General features: G+C 37.2%; 1 protein-coding gene across 5 annotated transcripts; it reads right to left on the minus strand.

Moving 5' to 3' along the window:
• Window positions 1-580: 580 nt before the first annotated feature.
• Window positions 581-26,697, minus strand: LOC114321672 (E3 ubiquitin-protein ligase SINAT2). 5 transcript variants are annotated; one of them, XM_082906876.1, is made up of 5 exons: window positions 26,277-26,669; window positions 25,025-25,103; window positions 16,461-16,783; window positions 1,798-2,184; window positions 581-1,055 (listed from the first exon to the last, which is right to left on the minus strand). In XM_082906876.1, the coding sequence occupies exons 3-5, from the start codon at window positions 16,680-16,682 to the stop codon at window positions 732-734; spliced, it is 933 nt and encodes a 310-aa protein (XP_082763002.1). In that variant the 5' UTR covers window positions 16,683-16,783; window positions 25,025-25,103; window positions 26,277-26,669; the 3' UTR covers window positions 581-731. The 5 variants fall into 5 exon arrangements, with proteins under 5 accessions (XP_082763002.1, XP_082762998.1, XP_082762999.1 ...); XM_082906872.1 differs by lacking the exon at window positions 25,025-25,103 and having other exon boundaries at window positions 26,259-26,697; XM_082906873.1 differs by lacking the exon at window positions 25,025-25,103 and having other exon boundaries at window positions 26,277-26,676.
• Between the last annotated feature and the right edge of the window lie 984 nt (window positions 26,698-27,681).

Below are 27,681 nucleotides of genomic sequence, written 5' to 3' on the forward strand. Positions count from 1 at the left end.
TTTTTTCAATAAGATTTTATGAAAATTAAATCCAATTATTAAGAGTTATGGGTAGTTTAGCCTAAAAAAATGGCACGTTTCAATTGGGACTTCTAAGATTATATGGGTCATAATTGCTGCCAAATCGGTGTGAAGTATGACAAAATTACACACTGCCATTAGCATTACTTAACCACATCCATTGACCGTTTCTGTCAAAAATGGTGGCTGTGATTGTCCTGTGCGGGGGTTTTGGAATTGAGGGATGGTGGTGTACTACCGGTTGAGGGCAGTAGCGGTGGGTTCGCAAATGACACTGGTGGTAGAAAAGAAGAAAATGGAGAGAGAGAGAGGGAGAGAGAGAGAGAGAGCTGGCACTGGTGGACGGCCAGTGGCTGGTGTGTGGCGTACAGCATGGGCGTCTTTTGAATTGAAAAAAGGTTAAGAGGACATGCCAGTGGGTGAAGCTGAACTGAGAACTGTATCCAAATGATACCAAAAATACCAGAAACAAAGAATGGGAAAGAAAGGTTTTAGGAATCTTGAATAACCATAGAAACATGATCCCAGAACAAAGCTAGCTGCACAGTAATAACTCCAATTGATCTACAAACCAAAAAATCTTTTAGAAATCCAACCCATTTACACTCCGCCGACCCATAACAAGTTCAGAATTTTTAAAAACAAAAATATTGTTTTAAGAAAGGTGTCTTCAGTTACCACATGATTTTTATAGATAGCATTCTATAGATTTATAACTGCTCTTTCCATATGCGGCCAGCCACTTTAAGCTTCAGCTCCTGCCCATCACCACCGGAAAAGAAGAGTGCCAAGTTTCTCTGGATAATCAGTCCATCCAGACTATCTCTAACTGTCTTATGAGTATCACGAATGCTCCTTGGAACTCCTTGCCATGTTAGTTTCCTCCCATTCCCACCAACTTCCAAACTGTAACTGAACTTTTTGGCCTCGTGATCATCCCCCATAAACCGCAAGAAGGCCATGTAAACAGGTGCCATTCCTATATTGAATGCCTCAAAGTGCAAGCAAAACTGGTGGCCAAAACAGTTGAAAACCTGCACCAGATAACAGAACCAATCATGTTTCTCAATTCTTTTAGTGTTGATTGATTGAACAACAAGGTGTTGCCAATGTTTTAAATGAAATAAAATGCTTCTGGGGATGCAAGATGATAAACATAAAAGTGAACCAAGCATTTTTGTATGGGTTCTTGAGAAAAAACAGGGGAAAAAAAAATAGAAAAAGAACTAATTAATCTCTTCTTTTTGTCTTCTTTCAGGCTAAACAAAGAACTACGCATAACAGGCTTCAAGGAAAATTATGTATCACCCATTGCATGGACAATACTCAAAAAAATCAGATAAGTTGGTCAATGCAAATAATCAATGTTTGATAGTGTAAAAAGAGTTGGACTGGTGATCAAACAAATTAATTGGATAGGAAAAATGAACTACCCTTGCTTAATTAAAGCACCAAAAAAATTTAGGATTTGATCATTATTTCCTCGAGGAAAAATTTATCAAATAAGTCAAAATCTGAAGGATGAAGTTAGCTGCATGGAAGGTGGATAAAGGATGCAAAAGTGGGAAGAAAAAAAATTAATTCAATTACTTTTGGGATTGGGATTTGATCCTTATCACTAGCACGCACAAATTAGTATAAAACCAAGGCTAATTGCTAAGACTAACAAAGTTTTGTCATATTAGGCTTGAGAAATAGATAAATTGATACACACATACATAGTAGATATATATATGTATATATATATATAGAGAGAGAGAGAGAGAAAGAGCTCACTGTCAACATCCATGTAGCATTTTCAACATCTTGGGGATTGGATTTGACATATCGATGGTTGAACGTACAGCCATCATGCATGTCAACCTTGTGATCATCCTTGAGATGCGCAACAAGGAACTGGATATCACCATTGGCATTGCATTCAGCTCCAGCATAAGGGCAATTATATGGGCGGAACCTGCAATTCTGCTCGTGCCTGAGTCTGCTATGGTAAGGGAATATATCTTGACAACCCAAGAACTGGTATCTGCATGGCAGTTCAAGCATTTCTGCTATTTTCTCCAGAGCCACACACCTTATGTTTCCAAGCTCTTGCCGGCAAATTGGGCAGCAATTGTGTACTTTAGTCTTGCAGTTCAAACATATAGTGTGGCCATTGGGACACTACATACAGGAAAAAGAAGATTTTAAAAGAAATATATATATATATATATATATATGTTCTAAGGGTCTTGCTAATAAGTGCCCCTAGGACACCAGAAAAGGACAAAAGATATGTCAATCTCAAGGCATTAATTACAAAATTCAATACACTTTTTATGAATTTCAAAACACTTTATAATCATTTTACACTTTTTCAATACATTTTTTCTCAGTCTCAATATTAATTTGCCAGGTTATAATAAGAATGAGTTCTGAAATCAACATATAAGTCAGGCAGAAATGAAGACAATGGACCGCAACATCATAGCTACCAGGAAATTCAGTGTATTCTCCTGCCACTTCAAAAGGCAAGGTGCATGGTTCAAGCCACAATAGGGGGGAGAGAGAGAGAGAGAACTGCGTACTAGTCCTATTTTTTGCTTTCACACAAAGAAAAATGGAAATAGCCTAAATAATATCGTGTAATGGGTGTAATCTTGACAGTAATGAAAAAAAAGAAGCTTTTTTAAGGCCCATTTGGTTGAGCAAATTGAATTATTTCATTCGTGATTAAATAATTCAAAATAAATGCGATTGTAAATGAGTTCACTTAAAAATTTGTGTAGGCATTGAACTAACAGGTTTTGAATATCCCAAATTTAGATTAGGTCATACTATATTTTAAACAAAATGAAATGATCACTTCTAAATGTTCGTACAGAATGCAAAACATGCAGATTTTGAGTTGTTTCACTCTTGCAACCAAACACATTTAATTATCTAATTGAAAATTGTCTAATTTTGAATGGCCCAATTCACATTTTGTGACAACCATAAGGACCCTTGGTAAACTAACCCAAAAAATGAGATGAACAAGCTCTGTAGAGCTAGTTATCCTTTTAAGGTTTTTAAAAATCAAAAAAAAAAAAAAACAAACAAACAAAAAAAAACAAAAACAAAAACCAAAACCAAAAAAAACAAAAAACAAAAGAAGACAAAACAAAAACATACATTGTTTTGCATCAATCTCTAACAATAGCTGCTTTCAAGAAATATCCATTTCCTTGTGTCCAAAGAAGAGAATTTTCTACAACATACACCATATTGACTTTCGTAGTGGCAGCATTGATGAAAAACATGAAAGAAAGAAAAGAAAAAAAAATGACAAATCTGAAATTTTACATAGAGCACGTTTACAGCATCATGGAATCAAATTTTGCAGTGTTCTTAAGCCTCTATGTTTATTTTAATTTAGTACGTTGTTGGATAGGTTTATCTCATGATAATTTCAATCGTAGATGAGCAATAGTCATAATCCTGTGAGAATATTAGTGTATCTCTATATACGGTAGTATATATTTTGTATATATGTTGAGAGATTGTGAGGGATTGTAAATATTCTCTTTCCTTTTCAGTCTTAGGGTTAGGATTGCTATATAATCACATGTATCCTAGTATTACATTCACAATTGAATATACAGATTATTATTCAAAAATCTTACATGGTATCAGAGCTATCACTGAAACCCTAGAAGTTGCTTGTCTCTCTACACCGTAGGTCGTGGTCTTCTCCCTTTATCGCGAGTGACTGCTTGTCTAGTTCTTTTATTCGTAGGTCACTCTCTTTCTCTCTCTCGATCAACTGGTCTGTCTAGGTTGATTTGTTCATCAGTTGTTTGGGTTCAACTCGCGACTCCTCTTAGCCTTAGCGAGTCACGAAACCCTTTCAAATCATCTGGGTTTAATTTCTGGTTTTTTGGTTCACTGGTCTTCTCTCTCTAGTTTTTTGGTTCGTTGGTCTTCGTCTTCGTCTTCGGCTTCTCTAGTTCTCAACTTGCGATCTCTCTCCTTCTCTGATCATCGCATCTGCTAGTCGTGACCTACCTAGTTGCTTCGACTGGTATTGGTTCGAAGAGACAGAAAAATCATGGTCTCTTCTTTGCTTGAGACTCAGGATTCGTATCTCTCTCCTTCGGGGCTTCGACTCTGAGTGGTTTTTGTCTTCTCTGAGGCTGTTTTCTTCCGATTTATGAGTTGCCCACTGATACTTGACTTATCCAGTACTGTGTTTCTTGTGTTTTTGGCCTATTACAGTTTGACCCATCTAGTTCTAGTTCTGGTTCTGGGTTTATTACACTTGAACCCCTCAGCTTTCTGGTTATTGTGATGTCTCTAGATTCTAATGAGTGTACCTTCTGTGCCATCAAAAGGACCATTGGAAGTACCACTGTCCCAAGAAGGGACATCTGCCTGCCTCGTCTTCTCTACAGTCTCAGATCCAATTCCGCGCTCCTCCTCAAAATACTTTTCAGCCTTCCACTGCTTATACTAAATCTGCTCCGGCTCTTGATTCTGACTTGACTCCCTTGAGTGCACAGATTGCTCCACTTCAACATATATTGTCTACCTCACAGCTATCCCTGTCTGCCTCCTCTCTTTCCTCCCTTCATTCAGGTTTGCTTGGGTCTTCTTCAAGTATCTCTTTGTCTGTCTAGATTTTGACTCTGGCGCCTCTCATTATATGACTCCTCATGTCTCCTTACTTTAAAATTGTACGCCTTTTCCCTTTCATATTACTGTTGATGCGACTAATAGGTCTGGTATATCTGTTATATCTGTTGGGTTTGACCTATGTTTGATATGTCTGCTGTCACTATTCCATCTGTCTTTTATGTTCCTCAGTTATCTGTCAGTTTATTATCGATCAGCCAGCTTAATGTCTCCGGTCTTGATGTTATCATTTTTTCTTCTATCTGTTTTGTGCAAAATCGAATGTCCAAGCAATAGATTGAGATCAGCCATAGAGTTGGAGACCTCTATGTGGTGGAGAGCTTACATCTGCCTATGACTACCTCTCCAACTGGTTTTTCCTCTTTTCAGTCAGATTATCTGTTAAGTCCTTATTTGTGGCCTTCTCAATTAGGATATTTGTCTGCTGACTGCTTACAATCTTTAGCTTAGTTAGGTTTATTGGGTAAAATTTCTCTTAATCAACTTACCAAGTGTCAGGGGTGTAAACTTGTCATTTTAGTCTTACCTTTTCGTAAAAGTACTATTTAGTTCATATTGATGTCTGGGGCCTTTCTCTTGTTTTCACTAAAGAGGGTTCTATATACTATGTGTCATTTGTTGATGACTGCACTCGTTACGCTTGGGTTTTTCTTATAACTCATAAGTCTGACTTCTACCAGATATACCGTACTTTTCAGTCTATGATCGCTACACAGTTTGGATCTATTATTAAATTGTTATGGTCTGACTTGGGTGGGAAATATTTTAAAACTGAGTTCTGTGAATATTTGGTCAACTTGGATACCATCCACCAAACTTCTTGTACTGATACACCCGTCCAAAATAGTCAAGCTGAGCGTAAACACCATCATCTCCTTGAGATAACTAGGTCTCTTCTTCTCTCTACCTCTATTCCAGCTCCATTTTGGGGTAAAACAGTTCTTATCGCTACTTTCCTTCTCAACCAGCTGCCAACTCCCTTTCTCTCTGGCCGTTCTCCTTATGAGGCTCTATTTTCTTAAACGCCGAATTACTTCCTCCTTCACGTCTTTGGATCTGCTTGTTTTATCCTTCTTTCCCGTAAAGATAAAACCAAACTTAGTGCCCGGTTTGTCCTCGATGTCTTTTTGGGTTACAGCCTTACCCAAAAAGGCTATCGTTCCCGTCGCCTTTATATCTCCCGCCATGTTGCCGTTTTTGAACGTTTGTCATACTTTCAACTTCCTCCTATCACTGCCCCGGTTTCCAAAGAGGATTTGGTTAACATAGATCCATTTCCTTCTGAGGTCCCCCCTGATGAGTACATCTCTACTGTTCCCCATGAGCTTGTTCCCTCTTTTCCTCCTACCCACCCTCCTGTTGAATCCTTCTCTATTGTCCCCAATGAGTCTGTTCCCTCTTCTCTTCCGTTGTTAGTCTATTCTCGTTGCAAGGCTGTTCCCTCACCAATTGTCTCCTCACCTACTATTGCCCTTCCTGCTTCTAAAGACACTAATCTTGTTACATGCCGAACAGGTTGGTATTTTAATACATGTTTTTCTAATTAATATCGTACCTTCTTGTTTACTGTTCATTCTTTTTCAAAACCCCAATCCTACAAGGAGGCTCGTCAGGATCTTAATTGAAAACCAAGTTGATCACAGCACCAGTCTTTGTACTACCATCAAGTACGGAGGAGTTTGTTATTTATAATGCTACATCTTATAAAGGATTGGGTTGTGTCTTAATGCAAAACAATAGAGTTATTGCTTATGCTTCACGCCAATTAAAATCACATAAAAAGAATTATCCAACATGTGATTTAAAATTGGCAGCCGTTGTTTTTACATTGAAAATATGGCGTCATTATCTATATGGGGCTACATGTGAAGTGTTCACAAACCACAAGAGCTTGATGTATTTGTTCACGCAAAAGGAGCTCAACATGAGACAAAGGAGGTGGCTAGAATTGATGAAAGATTATGATTTGCAAATTTAGTATCATCTTGGCAAAGCAAACACCATGGCAAACGCTCTTAGCCGAAAGTCAATGGAGAACTTGGCATGCTTATTCACCAAACAAGGAGACATACTACAAGATTGCAGAAAATGGAAGTGGAATTGGTCTTACATGAGACTGAAGGGACTTTAGCTGCAATTTCAGCCCAACCATCAATCATTGAAGAAATCAAGCAAAAGCAATTGGAGGATGCTTACTTCAAGAAAGTTTTTGATGATATTGATTCAAAGCCAAGACCGGGATTCACAATCAAAGATCAAGTGTTGCAATCTAGAAATACCAAAATGTATCAAAACCTCAAGCAAATCTATTGGTGGAAAAACATGAAAAGGGACATAGCAGAATTTGTTTCTTGTTGCCTTCAATGCCAACAAGTTAAAAACAGAACACCAAAAGCCAGCCGGTATACTTCAACCTCTCTCTATCCCAGAATGGAAATGGAAACATATCACAATGGATTTCGTAGTTGGCTTGCCTCGCACACCAAGAGGTATAGATTCAATTTGGGTCATTGTAGATAAATTGACCAAGTCCACCCATTTCTTACCTGTGAAATCTTTTTACAACGCAAACAAACTTTCTACCTTGTACATAGATGAGATTGTTAGACTTCATGGTGTGACTATTTCTATTGTGTCAGATAGAGACTCCAAATGTGTATCTAGATTTTGGCAGAACTTGTAGAAAGCAATGGGAACAGAACTAAGGTTTAATACCGCCTTCCATCCACAAACCGATGGACAATCAGAGAGGATGATACAAACTTTGGAAGATATGCTTCGTTTGTGTTCTTTGGACTTCAAGGGGAGTTGGGAAACTCATGTACCCTTGTCAGAATTCGCCTACAATAACAGTTTCCAAGCAAGTATTGGCATGGCACCGTATGAGGCACTGTATGGAAGAAAATGTAGATTACCAATTTGTTGGATGGACGTGGAAGATAAGCCAATGTTGGGACCTGAAATTGTTCAAGTCACCACTGAGAAGATCAAGATTATTCAACGACGACTCAAGACTGCCCAAAGCTGCCAAAAGAGTTCTGCCGATTTGAGGAGGCACTTAGAGCTCGAAGTTGGATATCATGTGTTTTTTAAGATAACTCCAGTGAATGGCCAAACTCAATTTGGGAAGAAAGGAAAGTTAGCTCCACGCTACATAGGGCCATTTGAGATTTTGGAAAAGATTAGCCCAGTGGCTTACCGGTTAGCACTACCATCAAAGATGGAGCAAGTCCACAATGTATTCCACATTTCCACGTTACGGGGTTATACTTGGGATCTTTCCCATGTGATAGATTATCGCCGATTAGCCATTGATGAGGATTTAGAATACGAGAAACGACCTATTCAAATTATTGATTGTCAAGTGAAACAATTGGGAAACAAAGCTACACCAATGGCGAAGGTAGAATGGAAAGAACACTATGGGAGGGATGCTACTTGGGAAAAAAGGATGAAATGAGGATGAGGTATCCCAGTTTATTTCCAAGCTAATATAAGGTAAGTTTGGAAGACCAAACTTCTTATGGAGGGAAGAATGTGACAACCAACCATTCATGCATAATGCATATCATGCTATTATTGCTTTTATCCGTGTGTTATATGCTGATGTGAAATAGGACTAATTAGAATTAGAAAGGAGGAGAAGAAGTTAGTTTGGAACCTCATGTTTAGGACTTATTTGTTTTGTGCAATGAATTAGGGGATGACTTTAGACTTGATTTGAAAATCATAGGATGTGCTATTGCACTAATTGAGGAGCTTAAAGATCCTGGTATAATACGCTTGCCCATTTCATGCTATATGAATTTTTGCTAATTGGGATTAGTGTTAATTAAGTATGATTAGTGAGCCTTAATTAGGATTAACTAAGTTAAGTGTGATGAAGTTAAACCTAGATTAATTAGTACAAAACTTAGTTAACTAAGTTAAATAAGCAAGATTAGTTAAGCTAAGCAAACAAAAATTAGATAATTTGATGAAGCATACATACACCTCCCCCCTTTTTGTCCCAATTTAGTCTTTGTCCTACCTTACCTTATAAAAGCCAAACCAAATCAAAGAAGAAAGAAAATCTGCTGGAAAAGAGGAGAAAGGGCTAGAGAAAAAGAGAAAAAGCAAGAAAAGAAAAGAAAGAAGAGAGAAAAGAGGGGACATCCAAGAACACCAAAACTCATCCCTCAATAAAACTAAGGTAAGATTTTAATCTCAATTCTTGTAGTAAACCCTCCTAGCATCTAAAATCAAGAAAACGTTAGGATCAATTTGGATTAACAAGGAAGAATTGAAGGAAAGAATGAGGAAGCGTTGGTTAGATTGTAGAAGTAGGTAGGAGACCTAGAACTTCATCACGTTGAATTGGTTTTTGATGTTCGTGATGCATTTAAACTTTCATCTTCATATGTTCTTTTGATTTTCAATAGTTTTACCATTCAAGTTCGTGATTTGAAACAAAGATAAAGAAAGGTTTTGGAAAAAGATTGAATTCCTCAAATTCTTAACAAAACTTGTAGTTATAGCCTTTAATCTTGAAATCAAACTAAGTTTTGATGCTAATGATTTGGAAAATGATCATACTTTCGTGTTTGTTATCAAATTTGCATGATTTAGATTGAGTTTGTATGAACCCCTAGCTTAGAACTTGAAAGGAGGAAACTTAGAACAAGAAGGAATTTTCGAACTAAGCAAGTCATCCACTTCTGCAAGTGCGGAAGTGATTCCCGGACATGCGGCCAGATAAATCACAAATTTAGTTATGAAAAAAAGGCATGTGCGGCCCGCACATGCGGATTGAGCCCCGCACGTGCGGAAATGCCCTGTTTTGTGCACAAGTCGGTTTTATAACCCTCTCTCACATAAGACACTCCTTGTACGCCTTTGACACCTAGTTGAGACTTGAACTAGACCTAGAACAACACTAAAAACATGAAAGAAATCTAAGGAAAACACTTAGCTAAGTTTAGACACTCAAATTGTCATGTTTGTATGAGTTTGTTTAGCACTTCAATACTTTGTTCTTGTTTCGTATAGGTCGAGCTTCAAAAGAGAATACCTAGTGTTCAATGAGCCATTTGTGAGTAGTAGTGTAGTAAAATTATGTTTGTTAAAACTATGATTCAAAATGCAAACCTATGATGTATTTAAGGAAGTTATGACATTGTTCTACTATGAATGAACATCCTATACCCTTGCATCATGTATTAAAATGACATCTTGGATCATGTTTGTTATTAGGAATCATGCCAATAATCTCTAGGTAACTGAGCTCCTCTTGCCACCTTTTGTGGACTCTTGATTCGAAAGTCTTGGAATGTTCATCGCTATGTATATGCTTGTAAGTTAAACTTGTTGTCTCGACAAAGTTATATTATGTTTGAAATGATCTTGTGCTTGGTTTTAATAAAATTTATCGGTGTTCATTCATTTACCACTTTATTGTATTACTATTCACTGGGCTTTGGGGCCCACCCCCCTTCCCTATGTATGTAGGTGATGATGAAGAACAAGTTAGAGAAGAAAGGTCAAGCCAAAAGTCTTTTTCTTTTTGTTTTGTGCCTTGTATATATGTTTTGCTTTTTGTTAAGAGTATGTTGTAAATGTTGCACTTTTCTTTTTGTGTTGTTTGGACTTGTAAATGTCAAAGTAAATAAAATGAGAAGCTTGCTTGTTTTATTTTCATATGACTTATGTTCATGCTCTGATTGGACTCTTGGTAATTAATGGACAAATGGTTCCGCATATGCTCTAATGTTTTTAGTCCAGTCTTGTCTTGCCTTGTCTTGCTAGGCCTTCAATAGTCAGGCACTACTGGCCGGTCACTACTGCTATCCTGTTTGGGGCAGGGCGGGGCGGGGTCGTGACACTTGGTTAGCTGGTTTATGGGTTAGTTGGGTTCGCTGAATTTAAGTGTAGTTTGGTGAGGTTACAGGATGGAAGGGTTAGGCTTAATGAGCTGGTTCAGTTTAAGTTGTTTCTAGGCTGAGTTTCTAAAATATGTGGGCTGAGTTTGGGCTGCACTGACTGTTTGGGCTGAGGTAAATGGGCTGGATAAGGTTTTAAGGGATTTTGGCATTGTTAATAGATTGCTTGCCTTGGATTTAAGTGGTTCAGAGGTATAGACTTGTTTTGGGTTTATTATATGGCTCGTGTTATTGATTTTGGCTGGGTATTTATTTAATGGGCTTGGAGGTCAGGATAAGGCTGTATAAGGTGGTTGAATTGCTGTGTTGGGTCTTAAGGATAGGTGGATCAGGTTTAAGGGTAATGGGTTAGGGTTTTATAAAACCTGGTTTGGGTTATTGGGTTAAACAGATCAGGTCTTGGTTAAATAGACTTGGGTCTGGATTTTTCCTTGGGTCGGGTTAAGTTTATAGATGGGTTGGGATTTGATTTGGGTTTGTGGGTTACCTGGCTCCAATAGTCTACCCAGAAATCGACTTCAATGATGGAGTGCGAGGGAGAAGACAATGCTAACGGTGAAAGGCGACGACGATAGGGTGGCGACACTAGGAAAGGATCAATGACAAATTGGATTGACCCAGATAGCCCCTTGTTTTACGGTTCGGGCTCTGACTCCAACCAACAAAGGGTTTCCCCAGCAATATGGGTGGCAGTGGTGCTTGCAGCTCAACACGAAACAGTGGGAGGGAACAGAAGACAGTCTATGACATGAAGATTTCAAACCCAGAGTTTCGTCGCAGGCTTGCTTCAAAATTCCAGGTTGCGATGGAGAGGCTGGTGATAAATTTCATTAACACTTCAACGGTGGGCAGCAAAAACAATGGGAATTGAGGTAGGATGATGGATTTTATTTTTATTTTATTTTTGGAGGAGACGGTGATCGGGCAAGGAAGAGAGATGGAGAACAGTGAATGGAGATTTAGCTTTGATACCAAATTGATGTAGGGTAAGATAGAGAGAAGAGAGGGAGAACTCAACAACAGCCACAGCCAAAAACCTCTCAAACTATTATTCTCAAAACTGAGTATTACAATGCAAATCCTATAATTTATAACCAAAAAGAAACCTAACTCAAATAGGAAACAAAATCAACCATCTCTTGCTATTTTTTTTTATTTAAGTAAATCTCACTGAATAATTATAATAGGCTACCAATTACATTTATGAGACCAAAAAATCTTTGGGCCCATGGGCTTCACCCTAGACTTCCAAATCTGATAGTTGGATTCCAACCAGTTAAGGGCTGCACCATCACCTTGTGAGGGTGAAACATCTATTTCCCTCTTTTCTTCCCTTTCATGCTCATAAGCAGGTTACTATTATCGGGCTATTGTTTACTACCATAGAACAACACCATTTTCAGGCCATAAACCTTAGCCAATCTAGTTCAAATCGTCCACAACCTGTTCCTCTACCCTTTTGCCACTAAATTCACACTAAAAATTCCATAAAATAGTTGTTGCCCAAAGTTATCTTGCATCATGCACAACCTATGCATGATCAAGACACAAAGGACATGCATTCTGTTTACAATGACTACATATTATATAAGTGAAGGAACTTGGGCTCAAGCACAGTGAAGATATCTCTTCCAATTACCAAACCAAATATGAGAGTATCTAAAATATCTACATGCTCATCAGCATTCACCGTGATAATTTTTTGTACAAAGTTTGCAAGTGTAGGTGAGTAAAATATATATTCATGTTATTTTTGCATTACAGTATACATATATTTCATCATATTATGAAACATAATGAAATTATTATATATACAGAAAATGTATGCCCATAGGGAATCATTAATCAGAGTATTTATTTTCAGGACACCTTGATCATTTTGAACATGAAGATCATATGCGCTTTTGTTAGAATTTACCATAATATATCATCACCTACCACCTCCACTCAACTCACCTACCACACACACTCACCTACTCCCCAATCCTCTCCTATATAATTAGTACCTCACCATCTGTAATTTACATCACAATCAATTGTAATATATCTACATCAATCAATAATACATAAATTCTTACATGGTATCAGAGCAAGGTTAAAGATCTTGGTGTTCTCGGTGTTCTCCGCTTTCCGGCGGGCGGAAACCTTGCCTTGACCGCCCGCCGGATCCTCTGCATCAGACATGATCCCTCTCCCTCATGGCCATGGCAGCTACATTTACACACAGCAGCCCACTCGAACTCTACATCCACTGTAACTTCCTCAAGCTCTTTCAATGGCGGCAGACCAGCCAGGCATAGCCAAAACCTTCCCAGTGAAACCAAAACTCAAAGCCATTTCCAAAAAAAAAAAAAAAAAAAAAAAAAAAAAAAAAAAAAAAATCAACACCAGAATCAAAGTATTAGAAATCATTCAAAACCCTAGAACCCAAATCCCCCATCTTCTCTCTCCTCCTCCACCACCACCGACGACCCACTGACGAGCCAGTTCGCCACCCTCAACGACCTCTGCTACGAGCTCTCCTCCCTCCAAGACCTCGCTTCCCGTGGCTCATGGCGATCCATCCTCGACAAGGTCGCTCGAGCCCGCAAGCTCTCTCTCCTCCCTAAACCCGGCGGGGCCACCACCACAACACCCTCCTCGCCACCGAGTCACCACCCAAAATGGACACCATCGACTCACCGGAAAACCAACAAACCCAACTCACCACCGATCTCCAACCCCTCTTCTCTTTTCCATTGTTGTACCCCTTGGTTGCTCTGTTTTCGTCCAACGACATGAGTACAGAAGAGTTTTTTTTTTAATGACGAAAAGTCCTTCGAGTCCACTACTCTCTCGATTCCTTCGTGAGACAGAAAAGATTAAAAAAAAAAAAAAAAAAAAAAAAAAAAAAAAAAAAAAAGAAGACAGCTCATCCTGTCCAACCCATCACCTTAGCCCTTTCTTTTTTGTCCCCCACTCAAACTTTCTTTTCCTTTATCTATCTATATATATTTATTTTGCTCTATATTTTCAAGTGTGTTCCTATTTTTTTCCCCTTTCTTTTATTTTTATCTATATATCTACATATTTTTTTTTATTTCCCTCCACATCCGAGCCCACGGATTCCACCACCTCTGTTTTTTTTTTTCCCTATTTATTTTATTTTATTTCATTTCCCACACTGATATTTTTTTTCATATAATCCATCTACCAATTTTTTTTTATGTATTTTCTTTATCCCTTGTTTTCTTTCATTTTCTTTTTCTTTTCAAAAAACAAAAAAACAAAAAAACAAAAAACAAAAAAAAAAAAAAAAAAAAAAAGACGGAGACGACCTGCACACCAAATTCCTTTTATTCATATCGGGATCAACCCCGATCCCCATTTTACACAAAAAAAAAAAAAAAAAAAAAAAAACAACAACAACAACAACAGCTTTGTTTTCTTTTCTGCAGCGGCCACACATCGACCTCACTTCTTCTCTACTCTGCCGCCAGTCTTTTCTTTTTGCCTCCGTCCTGGGCGGCCCTTACCGGCGTTGCCTCCGTGTTTCCCACTCCACTGGGCATGATCACTACTCGCTGCTCCTCCACTGCCGCATATGGCGGCCCTCCAAATCGGAACATTACGGTGGCCTTCCGCTTCAGCTCCTTGTTTTCTGCCCTTAGCACGCTAATCTCTGCTCGCGCATCCTTATACATGCGTTGGAGCAGAGCCAGCTGGGAGTTTAAATGCTGCACCTCATTTGTCCTACTCTGCAGCCGGTTCGACAAATTTGTGACCGCCGTCATGCTTTCCACACATGCCTTCAAAGTATGCTGATTGGCCTCCACATCCGACAGCCCTGCCATTCTTTGCTCCACAGACCGTATCGGAAAGTTCAACGGAGTATACCCAGCGGTACTTGGTTGAGGTTCCAGTGCCCCCGCACCAGTTCTCTCTCCTGTTGACTCGTTGAGGTCGGGAAAGAGAGTGAGCAGACTCCGGGAAGACGAGGCCATTTTCTGGGCACAAGAGTATTACAGACTATCTCTCGCAACAGAGTGTTACCGAATCTCTCTCAGCACTCTCTCTCAGAATATCTCTCGCAGCTTTTCTCTGCCTCAGCCTCAGCCTCCGTTTTCTCTGCCTCAGCCTCAGCCTCTGTCTTATAGCCGAGGCAGCCACGCGCATCGCGCGCCTTTTGACGCCGACAAACGGGCACGCCAACCAAGGCACTCACGTGCCTCGCCATGATGACTCCGGCACGCCTTTTGATAAATTGGGCACGCCTTTTGATGGCACGCCTTTTGACAAAATTGGGCACACCTTTTGAGGGTGCAACTCTTCACCAACGGTCCGACATGACCCCATAAACTGTCTTCTACATCGGTCTGACACGACCACACAGTGTCTGCTACATCGGTCCGACATGACCTCGTAAACTGTCCTGCTACAACGGTCCGACATGACCCCATAAACTGTCCCGACATTGATTCCGGTCAGCTTCTACAACGGTCCAACATGACCCCGTAAACTGTCTTCTACATCGGTCCGACATGACCCCGTAAACTGTCCTGCTACATCGGTCCGACATGACCCCGTAAACTGTCTTCTACAACGGTCCGACATGACCCCGTAAACTGTCCTGCTACAACGGTCCGACATGACCCCGTAAACTGTCTTCTACATCGGTCTGACACGACCACACAGTGTCTGCTACAACGGTCCGACATGACCCCATAAACTGTCTGCTACATCGGTCTGACACGACCATACCGTGTCTCCTATCCTGTTTTATTTATCAGTTTATTTTTCTTGTTTTGTTCCTCTCTCCAAACTCAAGTTGGTTAGTTCCTATCCTCCTTGAGTTTGCGGGGGGCTGTTAGAATTTACCATAATATATCATCACCTACCACCTCCACTCAACTCACCTACCACACACACTCACCTACTCCCCAATCCTCTCCTATATAATTAGTACCTCACCATCTGTAATTTACATCACAATCAATTGTAATATATCTACATCAATCAATAATACATAAATTCTTACAGCTTTGTAGTGTGACTAGTGTAAAAATAAGTACCAATGGGATACACAAACATAACTGATATTGTTTTCTTGTCATTTTTGTAAAACAATTTGTAATTCAGGAGTTATTTAGCAAGAAAGCAATTTACTTCAAGAAGCTTAATAAAATAATTTCCTGTTCGATAATTGTAATGGATCTTACAATGTTGGGAGAAGTAATGGATGGTTTGTAATATTTAGAATACTTTGGGATTTAATAATTTGTTGGAAGTATTCGGATAATTTTGTAGATTTTCAAAATTTGTTTCTGTGGTTAATTTAATTCTGCAGTGAGAAATGAGAACACATGCATGCACTGTCCCCACCCACCACCGCACAAAAGAAAAGGACAATTGAAAGGTTGGTATAAAATGTAGGAAAAAAATAAATAAGAAATAAAACAAAGGAATTCCACCCAACATAAAATGAAGTAAAATTTATTCAAAATTTTCTGTTTAACTGAATTATGATATCATTTCCAGACCCCACAGTAGCAGGAGCCTCATTCATTGGCCTTCCCTTTATGATATCCTTCAACTACATAAAATATTCTGTTCTATTATTGGCAATAAATAATTATTTACAAATTTTATGCATTATATAAAAGGCCTTTGACATTACATTTTACAATACATCAACACTGCCACTAGGCATCAATCTTGATAGCTGACATTATTTGTCCGGACATGTCAAACACCCAATGACGTCTTAAATCCTAGTTACTCAATTTGCATGGCTATATCAAATCATTAAAGTAAATATATAAAGTTTGCTTAACAATATAAAATCTCAAGCATTCTCAGTTTATCAGTCTCAAATGTTCAAGGATGTACCTGATGAATGGGAGGGTACATTAGATTTAGGCAAACAGGGCATTCAAGTAGCTCATGTACGGCACTATTTGATGCCATTCCACCAACCTTCCCACCACCAACAGAAGCCGATTTTCTGAAAGTAGAATTTCTGAATTCCATTTCTGTAGGTGCTATACCATAATCAGCAAATGCAGTGCGAGACTCAAGAACATCTTGGTAGACACTTCCTCCAGGAGCCATGTCTTATTCTTCAGTGTTTAGTTCACTGATCTCCTTTCTCTTTCTGAACTTATACCACAATATTCCTGCTTCACTTTCCAATGTCCTTAGATGGTCCTATCCTGTTTAACATAACCTACATTAGAAGTTAAATTGGCAGAAGCTCTATGTAACAAGGAAACTTATATGCATTTGAAGTTAAATTCGTAACTTTATCTTACACTGAAATTATTTTATCCACTGTAGCATTTTGTATAAAGGGCATTTATTCATAAATCCCTATTCACCTACTTATGTTCTACTTAGTCCAAATTATTTTCTTATATTCCAATAAGTTCTATGTGTGACATAGTTACCAACATACCCTTAATAACAATATTCATATTGACAGTGTAAATGTTCCGTGATGGGAACGTTCACACTGTCAATTTGAACATTCACACTTTCAAATATGAATGTTTACATCACCAAGTTGCCAAGTATTCAAAAAATATTTGTAAGAGTAAAATTGTCCATAAAATATCTTAAATATGAGAATAAGGATTTGGTGGATCAAATGTCCAAATGATAGAACTTATTGGAATAATATTTAGATTGATAGTGTAAATGTTCCGTGATGGGAACGTTCACACTGTCAATTTGAACATTCACACTTTCAAATATGAATGTTTACATCACCAAGTCGCCAAGCGTTCAAAAAATATTTGTAAGAGTAAAATTGTCCATAAAATATCTTAAATATGAGAATAACGATTTGGTGGATCAAATGTCCAAAAAATAGAACTTATTGGAATACAAGAATATGTTATAGATTAATTGGGATACAAGTACTTGAAAAATGATTTCCTAATAAGTCTCCCTTTGTATAATTATGTAAAGCAAACTTCATATCAGATTAAGAAGACATGATATCGCAATAAAAGGAATGTTGTAGAACTGAAAAAGTGTAAAAGAAATATCAACCATAAATCTAATTTCACAATTAATATGATACTATATCCAGGGGAAATTCTTATGAAGAGATAACATCATGTGGTCCACAGGATAGGATTAAGTAATGTCATAAAGTATGCATATGCAATTATTTGGGACACACAACATGATCCACCCAAAAAATAAAAATAATACTAATGATGCGGGATGAGTGCAAGGACCACTCTCCTATGAGTTACCCAAAATAATATATAGCAGCAACAAATGGCTCTAGTTTTAGGTTTGCAATTAATCACTTATGAGGCTGTAGAAGTAGCAAGTTATAGAGATTTGGGGTTTGTATGAGGTAATATAAGAGTAGGGTTTTGGGAGTAAAAGGATAGGATTTAAGAGGCTGTCAAGGGGTTGTTCTAGGCACCGTGAACAGTACCCAAAAATAGTAATTAGGTACTGGTTTAGTCTATGTTTGTGTTTTATAGTTGGATGGTAGAAGGATAAATACATTAAGGCTGTAAATTAGGTTGAAGGTAGGAAATCTTTTGACACAAACTCATGATGCTAAATCCCAAAAGCCACTTCTTGATTTTTTATGCCTCTTTGTATTTATTTTTTTCTTGAACTGTTTATGGCATGCATCAACTAATTTCTAAAGCAAGAAGGCTTGTAAAATATTATCAACGGCAAGAAAATCAAGCCTTATACACCATTATTACTCGTGCCCATAAATCTTGGTTTGAATTGTAAGATTTCTGAATGAATAAAGTATATTCAATTGTATAAAATACAAAGAGTACATCTGATTTAAATAGCAACTCTAGGACTAAGACTAAAATAGGTAACAAGAATAATTCAAAGAATATTCACACAAACAACCTAATATTCTCACATGAATATCATCTGCAAACTTTACATAACACCTTGAAAGGTCCCAAATCCATTAAAATCTGCAATAGAAAACCTAATCTAAATCGTAACTGTATAGGCAATGCAACATAGCCTTAAGAGTGGACCAAAGGTTAAAGCTGCTGTCAAGCAGTAATTCTTTGAAAGGACAGATCTAGCAATTTCCTCACCTTGTTTGGGGAAGTTCCAGCTTTCTAAGCTCTCAAGCCATTTCTAAGCTTAGCTCTTAAATCAAATCAATGGAGGCTTGTTACGTATTCCAATACTAAGGTAAAGGCACACACTTCCCTAAATTGCACCCTTTTCTTGTTTCTCTTTTTGCCTCATTAGTGTTAAATTCATCGTAATTATGGGTTTTATTTTTTATTTTTTCATATTATACATTAATGTTTGTCTTAATTATTTATATTAAGTAGTTATTGTTTGTTTACTAATTTAATATTCTCTAGTAATTACATATACCAAATTATGACAAAGTATTCTCAATTAAGTAATAATGAATATCATAACTAAATTCATTGGAATCATACAAAACCAATTTTATGGAATTCAAAGCTTAAAACATGCTTATCACTGATGTCTAGCAGGGCTGTGCAACCAATAAGAATTCACAGCTCCCATGTCAAAGTCTCACTACGTCCATTATATACGTCTTCGGCTTTGAAACATGACCACAATAGCAGCTGCAATCATGATTTAAAATCTAGCTATAATTCTAATAAAACAATTAGAGAAGATTCCAAAATTAATAGGACAACCATCTTTAAATGATTTAGGTGTGCCTGAAAAGGTATGAAAAGGACAAGCTTTTATAGAAACAAGCACTAATAAGTAATAGGATTTATTCAATTGAGAGATGAAAATTAACAATTTGGCAGGTCTAATAGGGCTACAAATGATCCTTGTTACTTTTGACCAGCTTCAACTTGGGCTCGGTTCACTAACAAGGTCATTCAAGTTCCTTCCCTGTTTAAATAAGTCAATATTGAACATCCTTCTAGAGCTCCTTTAATGAAGAAGCTGAGCTCGAGTAGCCCTTGGCTTGGTTAGGATAGCCTATGTTCATGAACTGAACATGGATAATGCGGCATTTACAATGTTATCACATACTAAAATGTCTTCTAAAATTCAACCAACATAAGAACCTGAGTAAGAAAATCAAGCAAAATATATAATAATTCCATTGAGTCAAACTGACACCTACACAAGTTTAGATGGACACTACGAAGAACAAATACTTCCTAGAAGGTGTGGTGTCCAACATGGACAAATATTGGACTCTGACACTTGTGAGACACATCCTGACATGTGTCAGCCACACATCCAAAAAAATCCTACTATTTTTTTATCTTTCTAAAATCAAACATGCTTTGTACACTTGGAGGTCATGTAACGTGTCTATTGCCTAGACATGCAAAAAATGATGAAACACATGGGCCTTTACGGATGTTTTAAGATAATAACTTCAGAGGCGATGATTAAAATATATGGATTTATATCTATTCATCTGTCCTCTTTTAAACTCGTTAAATTTAGAAACCTAAAATATAAAAATTTCAATTTGTTTGGAAATAGATATCAAGACTTCCTATCCGCATTTCTTCACAAACATATAAAATGTGAAAAATGATTTCTTCGTATATTGATATGGTAAAATATAAATATGCTTGTAACATGAACAATTTATTATTTTCATGTATATATTTATATATATATATATATATATATTATTTGTCATCATATCTCACGACATGTCCATATAGTGTCTATATATGTCCTATGTCTGCTTCTTGCTTCCCAGGATGGAACAAAAACCACTATAGTGTTATCCTTTTCTCTTCCTAAAATGGGTATATTCCATGGCCAATTCCCTTTGCAATCTATAGAGTTACACCTTCATCATCTTCTCCGTCAAACTCACTTACCGTTATGTCTACAATTTGTACCATAGATGAAAATCAAAATTAAGTTATGGCAACCTTCATTTTCCAAATCTCATTATTTATGGTTTAAAATCTATAGATTTCGTTTCAATTCCTCACATTTAAAGGTAGATCTATGACATGGATTTGAGGAGTACACTAAATGCATCTTTGTGACTTTTATCTAAGGTTAACATACAAATGTGTGCATTTTTGTACATCTCTCCATAATATATACATACACAAACATGCATATGTGCATATTGTTTACATGAGTGACAATGTTTGAGTGAGACTAGGGCTTCTTTATTTTATCTAGTGGTGCAAACATGCTTGAGCTAGGATAAGCCCATGCTTGGCCAAAGATTGACATAACAAGTTTGAGCTTAACTAGGTGTCACAGGGTGAGACAAGTAGACAAGACTGCGCACAAACAATGTAGACAAGACTAGCAAGATAGTGGGGAGTTACACTGCTGATCCATCCTTAATATAGCTTCCTAAGCCACAAAGTGGTAGGAGCTGACACCACCTAGCTTGAGGAGTCATAATGGCTTCTAATAATCACACACACACACAAACCTAAAAAAAAAAAAAGCCTTGTATTCCAATCAAGTGGGGTCAACTATATAAATCATTTTTCTTCATTCGACTCAATCAAGAATTATATGATCAATTAAATTAAATAAATTCACATCCTTTTTTAATACCGCATTCTATCTCATTTCAAGTCTTGCCTTCCCCCTAAATTTTCATTTATGATGATCATATCACTCTTCCTCACCGTTGCATCTACAAGTTTTCGTTGCACATAACCAAACCATCAAAGTTTGTTCTCTTTCTCAACTTAACTTCAATAGAGCTACTCCTACCATTTCACAAATATATTCATTTTTAATTTTGTCTTTTCTAATCTTACCATATATACATCTAAACATCCTCATCTTAACTATACTCACTTTATGAATATGTAGTTTCTTAGTTGACCAGTATCCTATCCCGCAAAGAATCTTTGGGCTTACAGTTGTTCTATAAAATTTTCTTTTCAAATTTGTTGGTATTCATCAATCACATAATACCAAAAAAGCACTACTCTACTTGAGTTAGTCTACTTTAATTTTATAGATCACATCATCTCCAACGTTATTAATAATTGAACCTAGGTAACGAATATGTTCACCTTTTTGTAACAACTAATTTTCAATCTTCACTTCTCTATTATTTCTACTTCTATTGTTACTAAATTTACATTCCATATATGTAGTTTAGTTCTACTTATTTTAAACCGTTTAACTTGAGTGCTATACTATATTTAAACTGATTTTTGGACCCAAGGATATACGACAAAATGTCCATAGATTCTCCCATATATGCAATAGTAGAGAAAGTGGGCCCCTTGTTGCAAAAGAATGGACAATGTGCGCACATGGTGTTTTGGCATCTGACCTTCCTGAGGTCACCTAATCTGCCTAGGTGGGTGGACAGATTGCACTTCAGTGACTTAGCAGGCAAACTAGTATATTGATAGACAATTCGGGTTAAATTAACAAATTATACTAGTTAAATTCGCAAATCAAGGACAGACTCAATGTCGACCAATAATTAGTGATTCATACATGTACCGTAGGTTTGTCACACATTTTTTTGCCAAAACATCTTTCCTTTTAAAAATTGGTTGTTGGAAGCATGAACACGTGACCATATATATGGTTATCCTACACTTTAATCGTCACACCACTATAACGCTAATGTAAATATTTGGTAAAAATGCATTCTTCATTATATTAACAGCATTTTCTTTGCAAACACCAAGGATAAGTATTTTTTTTTTACAAACAATCAATATAAAAATAATTTATATAAATGTATTTATGTAAATATATATCTATGTATATCTTAGAATACAAATATACATGCTCTAGCAGTGGTCCCTCTCTCAAGGTATTTTCACAAAGGATGCTATCGTGTTCTCGCTCTTGCTTTCACCTTTGCACGGTTGCACCTGCTTCGTGAATTGATTATCTAAATCCTACCTTGGTGCTAGCACATCTTGGGAATATGATAAGTGAACTAAGTCGCATGTGTGACTCATCGTGGGCGCTCTCACTGGAATGGTTACGTTCCTGATGTGTTTTGAGCTAATTGGGCTTCGCTCCCCTCTGCAAGATCCGTAAAGTCTAACTTTATTCAACTTATTTCATCATCACCAAGACCCTTCCACTTTATAAGAAATTCCCAGAATGTCTTCCTTGAAGAGTTGGTCAATAGATCAACTAAGATGTTTTTTATACTATTCTTTTCCTTGGTTGTGACGGTCTCCAATGTAGGCACATTGCAAAAGGGGTCTTCCATGTTAAGAGTAATAAGGCTTGAGATAGCTCACCCGAAAGACTAGGTGAGTCTTCATCCAGCACAATGGGTCAATCTTGTAAGCACACTTTCCAATCTTCTTCACAACGGTGATCCGTCGCTCATACTGCAAACGAGTATCTTGTTTAGTCATTGCATAAATGTAGGTAGGAGTTTGACAAGCACTTGGTTTCCTGGCCTAAACTCCAAGGCATCCACCCACTTCATCTTGCTTGTAATTTTATTTAAGTAGGTGTGAACAAGGTTGATGTCCTTTTGCCAATCTCAAGCACATTGGAAGGCTCTTGGTGACCTCCATGTAAGGTTCCCTCACTATGTGGGGGCAAAAGTGGTTGGTGTCCAATGACTACCTTAAAAGCACTCATGCCCACCAAGCTACTCTTTTGGGCGTTCAAACATAAGTAAACCACATCAAGACTTGCACCCAATTTTAGTGAATAGCATTGATAGAGTAACACAAGTACTTCTATAGGATGCAATTTAGATACACAATATGGCCATCTATATATGGGTGATAACTCAATGACAACTCGAGAAGCTGAAAGAGCTTAGTCCAAAAGGCACCAGTAAAATGTGTCTCTTGATCATTAACAATATTCTTTGGCATCCCTAATAAGCTCTTATAGTTTTGGCAAGGGCTTGGACCACCTTGCTTGTGATTCTTGGGCTGGTCTTGTTAGCAAGTGAGACAGGTGTGCATGTACTCTTCAAAATCATCACATATGGGACCAATAGTATCCTCACTCCAACAAAGCAAAGGTCCTATAGTACCACGGATATCATGCGCATTTCATGTCATGACAGACAAGAGTGTCATCAAGCCACAGGCCTTAGGCACAAAGATCCTATATTACCCATTGTTAGAAGCAACACATCTTACACCCAAAGCCAGAGAGTTTTCCCTGTTCGATAACGTTCATTTTGTTTTGCACCAAGGAATCCTTGTCTAAGGTGCTGAAGTGGTGCAAAGAATATACTAGCTTCAAGTACTTCACATACTCCTCTAGTATAGAACTATATACCACCATATCATCAAGATAAACCACCACAAACACACCTCATTCATGAGAGTGCAAATGTTACCATACATTGGTAAAACCAAATGGCATGCCCCAAAACTCAAAAGATCCATACCAAGTGACGCACTTTGTCTTAGCTCAGCCCTCGGCTTCTTCCACACTCAGTAATATAGTAGCCCGACCTTAAATCAAGCATTGAGAATACATTGCCTTACTCAATTGATCAAATGAGTTGACAATGAGGGGACTTAGGTACTTGTCCTCGATGGTTATCTTATTGAGACACGATTGGAAGAAAAATATAACATTTCATTAAGTAAAAGGATTATTTACAAGAATATAGCATTGCACTAGCATACCCTGCGACAACACATAAGCATAGGCAAAAGATTAGCAAGTTAATGGGAAGAGGTAGTTACACGGCTGACCCTTTTCTAACCCATTTACAAAGTAACAATAGGAAGCATCACCCTTGCTTAAGAAGTCATAATGGATTTTAATAAATAGAAGAAAAAAAAATCACATCACATCTCAAATACTACTCCAAAGGTCTATATTTACCCTAATTTTTTAACCCAAGTTTGTGTGGCAAAATGTCTCTACATTCTTTCATATGCTCGATGGTGGCGTCGGTGGGCAGTTGCACAAGTGGGGGCACATGGCTGCAAGGTTTGTTGGGCATCCATCCTATGTTGGTACCAGTAGTCTTGGGAACATGTTAAGTGCACTAAGGTGCGTGTGTGAGCCATCATGGGTCGCAGTGGAGAGACCTTTGACACTAGGCAACCTTGCCCAGTCACACGACTTTACTGAGCCAAGTCCAAACAAAACCTGAAGCTCACTCTCAGTTCATTTCCACCACTAAGATCTACCATTGTAAGACCAGCTGAGTACAAATGCCTTTCCCCCATTACTGTGATAATCTGTAGGGTGCAAAGTACATGCCTCATCCAAGAGGAAACAGCCTCACCAACAATATTTTATGCAAGTGACACAAAGTTATGTTATGTGTACATTCTATAACGGCAGAAACATGCACATAGACACAACAAGACATGGATAAATATCACATATGTCTCTGCCAATTGCCATTGTATGCATTTTTTTCTGTTGGATGAAATATTTTAAAATGAATGATGTGCTTCTTTTTTTTTTTATATACTATGCACAGACATCATTAAAATTTGGGTGTGTAAGACAAAAAATACAACACTTACCAGACAACATATCCAAGTTGCATGAGATTTCAACAAACCTTGTCCCAATCCTAAGACATCTCGCAGCAAGACATTTACCCTAGTCCATGTAAAATAGGCACATACACAGCACCCAATGCTCTTTCCAAAAAAGGTCTGAGAGATTTTAATCCATAGCTTCCATAAAATTTAAGTTTTCCATTTACAAAAATTCTAAACACACTGACAGTGCTCCAAATGTAAAACACATAACAAAATTCCTGGTGCTTCATATGCATACAAAAGAATCGATACAAATTCCCAACAACAGTAACCCTAAACCCTAAATCAAGTAAAATAAAACCTGTGTAATTATATAACATATATTTTTATCTGGAACATAAATAATATCGAAACAATGAACATAGGAAAATCTTCTTCTTTTTTTTTTCCATAAAACAATCACCAACTTGACAAGAGAGTATCTAAATTTTCAGATTGGTAATAAAAAGATTCTGAAATCTAGTACAGGATATTTAATCTACAACACTAATTCATAAAAATGAGTGAGCATTCTAATCATCTGACCATATTCAAGCAAACTAATAGCTGTCCTAGGAATCAAAATCCGATATGTACCAAAACGGAAACCATAAATGCCACATTTCAACAGGAATCAAAATCTGATATATACCAAAAGTGAAATGGTAATGCCACCATTAAATTTGTTGGTTCCAGGGAAAAACAAGGTATATAGAGTTAAAAACAAAAAATAAAAATAAAAAATACCCGGCCACATATTTAAATGAGGCCTTATCTTATTGAGCCTTTGAAAATCGGGGCCTAACGGCAATAAGAATTTTTTGAGATTTGCTTGGTGGGTCTTAAGACAAACAAGGTTGAACCAACAAATATATTGGTAACATTGAACACCATCCATACATACAGAAATGATAATTTCAGTCAAACCACCTCAACAGAACAAATAAACAGGAAAATTTAGTGCTTTAAATATAGTTGTTTACAAGTAGAAACATGCATTAACAATACATCCAAAATAATGCAATAACACAGCAATAGGATTGAATTCACCTAAATGGTTATACGAAAATTTTAAAAATCACAACTAGGAACATTGGGGCAAACACAAGATTTCAACGCCATTGCTAACAAAATAAAAACGGAGAACCAAATTCAGAAGCACATTGAACATTATCTCAGTCTTTTCCACACGATTCTTGCATTTTATATCAAATTCCACGAAAACGAAGATTACCCAGAAGAAAATCTGAACCTGGTAGTGTGCTCAGAAACTTCAAACAAACAAAATCGCCAAGATAAACCTAGTCAAAATCAATCGCACTCCATCAATCAGCAAGAGAATCGAGCAGAGAGAGAAGTGAACTGATCGAGACGAGAAAAACCCAGATCAGATTCTGAGCAGAAAACCCATGTAGAGAGAGAGGGACAGAGAGAGAGAGAGAGAGAGAGAGAGCATCAATCAATAATTGGGTTGTGAATGTGATTGGGCTCCAACAAGGTGACACGCACAGTAGGAGAGGGGCTGAGGTGGAGCACAATCCGAGAAGCCGTTTCCCCTGAATTTACGTGCGTTGGCCGGATTTGGTATATATAAAAACAAGAGTCAAAGGCTTCGGTGTCCCAATCTATGTATCTCATATTGGTTAATATCCATGGATACACGAGCATAATCTATATAAATATTTAAATTTTATTATTTTAATATAATTATATTGTACTCTATGATACACAAGCATAATCTATATAAATATTTAAATTTTATTATTTTAATATAATTATATTGTACTCTATGATACACAAGCATAATCTATATAAATATTTAAATTTTATTATTTCAATATAATTATATTGTACTCTATCAAAATTGTAAATGCATAACATTTTTTTCCCATCTCGTTATAAACTAATAAACGAGAATAAACCATATCATCAAATTTTAAATTCAAACCTCAATTTTATTAATTATGTCAATATAATGAGTTAATTTATATGTCTGTCTCTTTCCTCTCATGCTATTTTCTCTGTAGTTATTTGCCATTAATAAAATTGAACACAAAACACATAATTCAAATAAGAAATATAGAAAATCTTTCCTACGTCTTAAATATCTAGTAACAAAATTGTTATTCTCTTAGTGTCACCAAACCACAATAGAGAAGAAGAGTCGTCAATGGACATCGTTACCCATTTTTTTTTCTTTTTCTATCATCATCAGCGAATGACAATAGACGTTATCTTTCATTCTTTCTCTTGTCGGCAACCAACAACAACACAAATTTCATCTCATTCTCTTTTTCTCATTGCACTTTCTATATTTTACTCCTTTTTTATTCTCGTCGTCATCGTCTATTCATCGCTCCATTCTTTCTGTCCTTCCCATCTGTAACCAACATCTACCTCCTTCATTCATTTAGCATAATTGACCCCTTATCATCTTTCCCTTAGCACAACTCTCTTCAATTTTCTTCTTCTCTTTAACGTAACTTCTTGCCTCATTTTATTTCCCAATTCCTCCCATCGCAATTGTCCTTATGCTTCCCAAGTTGATCGCGATGTGAAGGTGGTGGTAGTAGAGGTGGTTGTATCCGATTGTGATAATGCTAATGTAGACCGTTGCGTTTAATTGTTATGATGGTAGCGGAGGTAGTTTGTGTTTG

This window comes from Camellia sinensis, chromosome 14, assembly GCF_055761805.1.
Source record: "Camellia sinensis isolate YWXY chromosome 14, ASM5576180v1, whole genome shotgun sequence".
In the NCBI taxonomy this organism is placed as follows: Eukaryota; Viridiplantae; Streptophyta; class Magnoliopsida; order Ericales; family Theaceae; genus Camellia; species Camellia sinensis.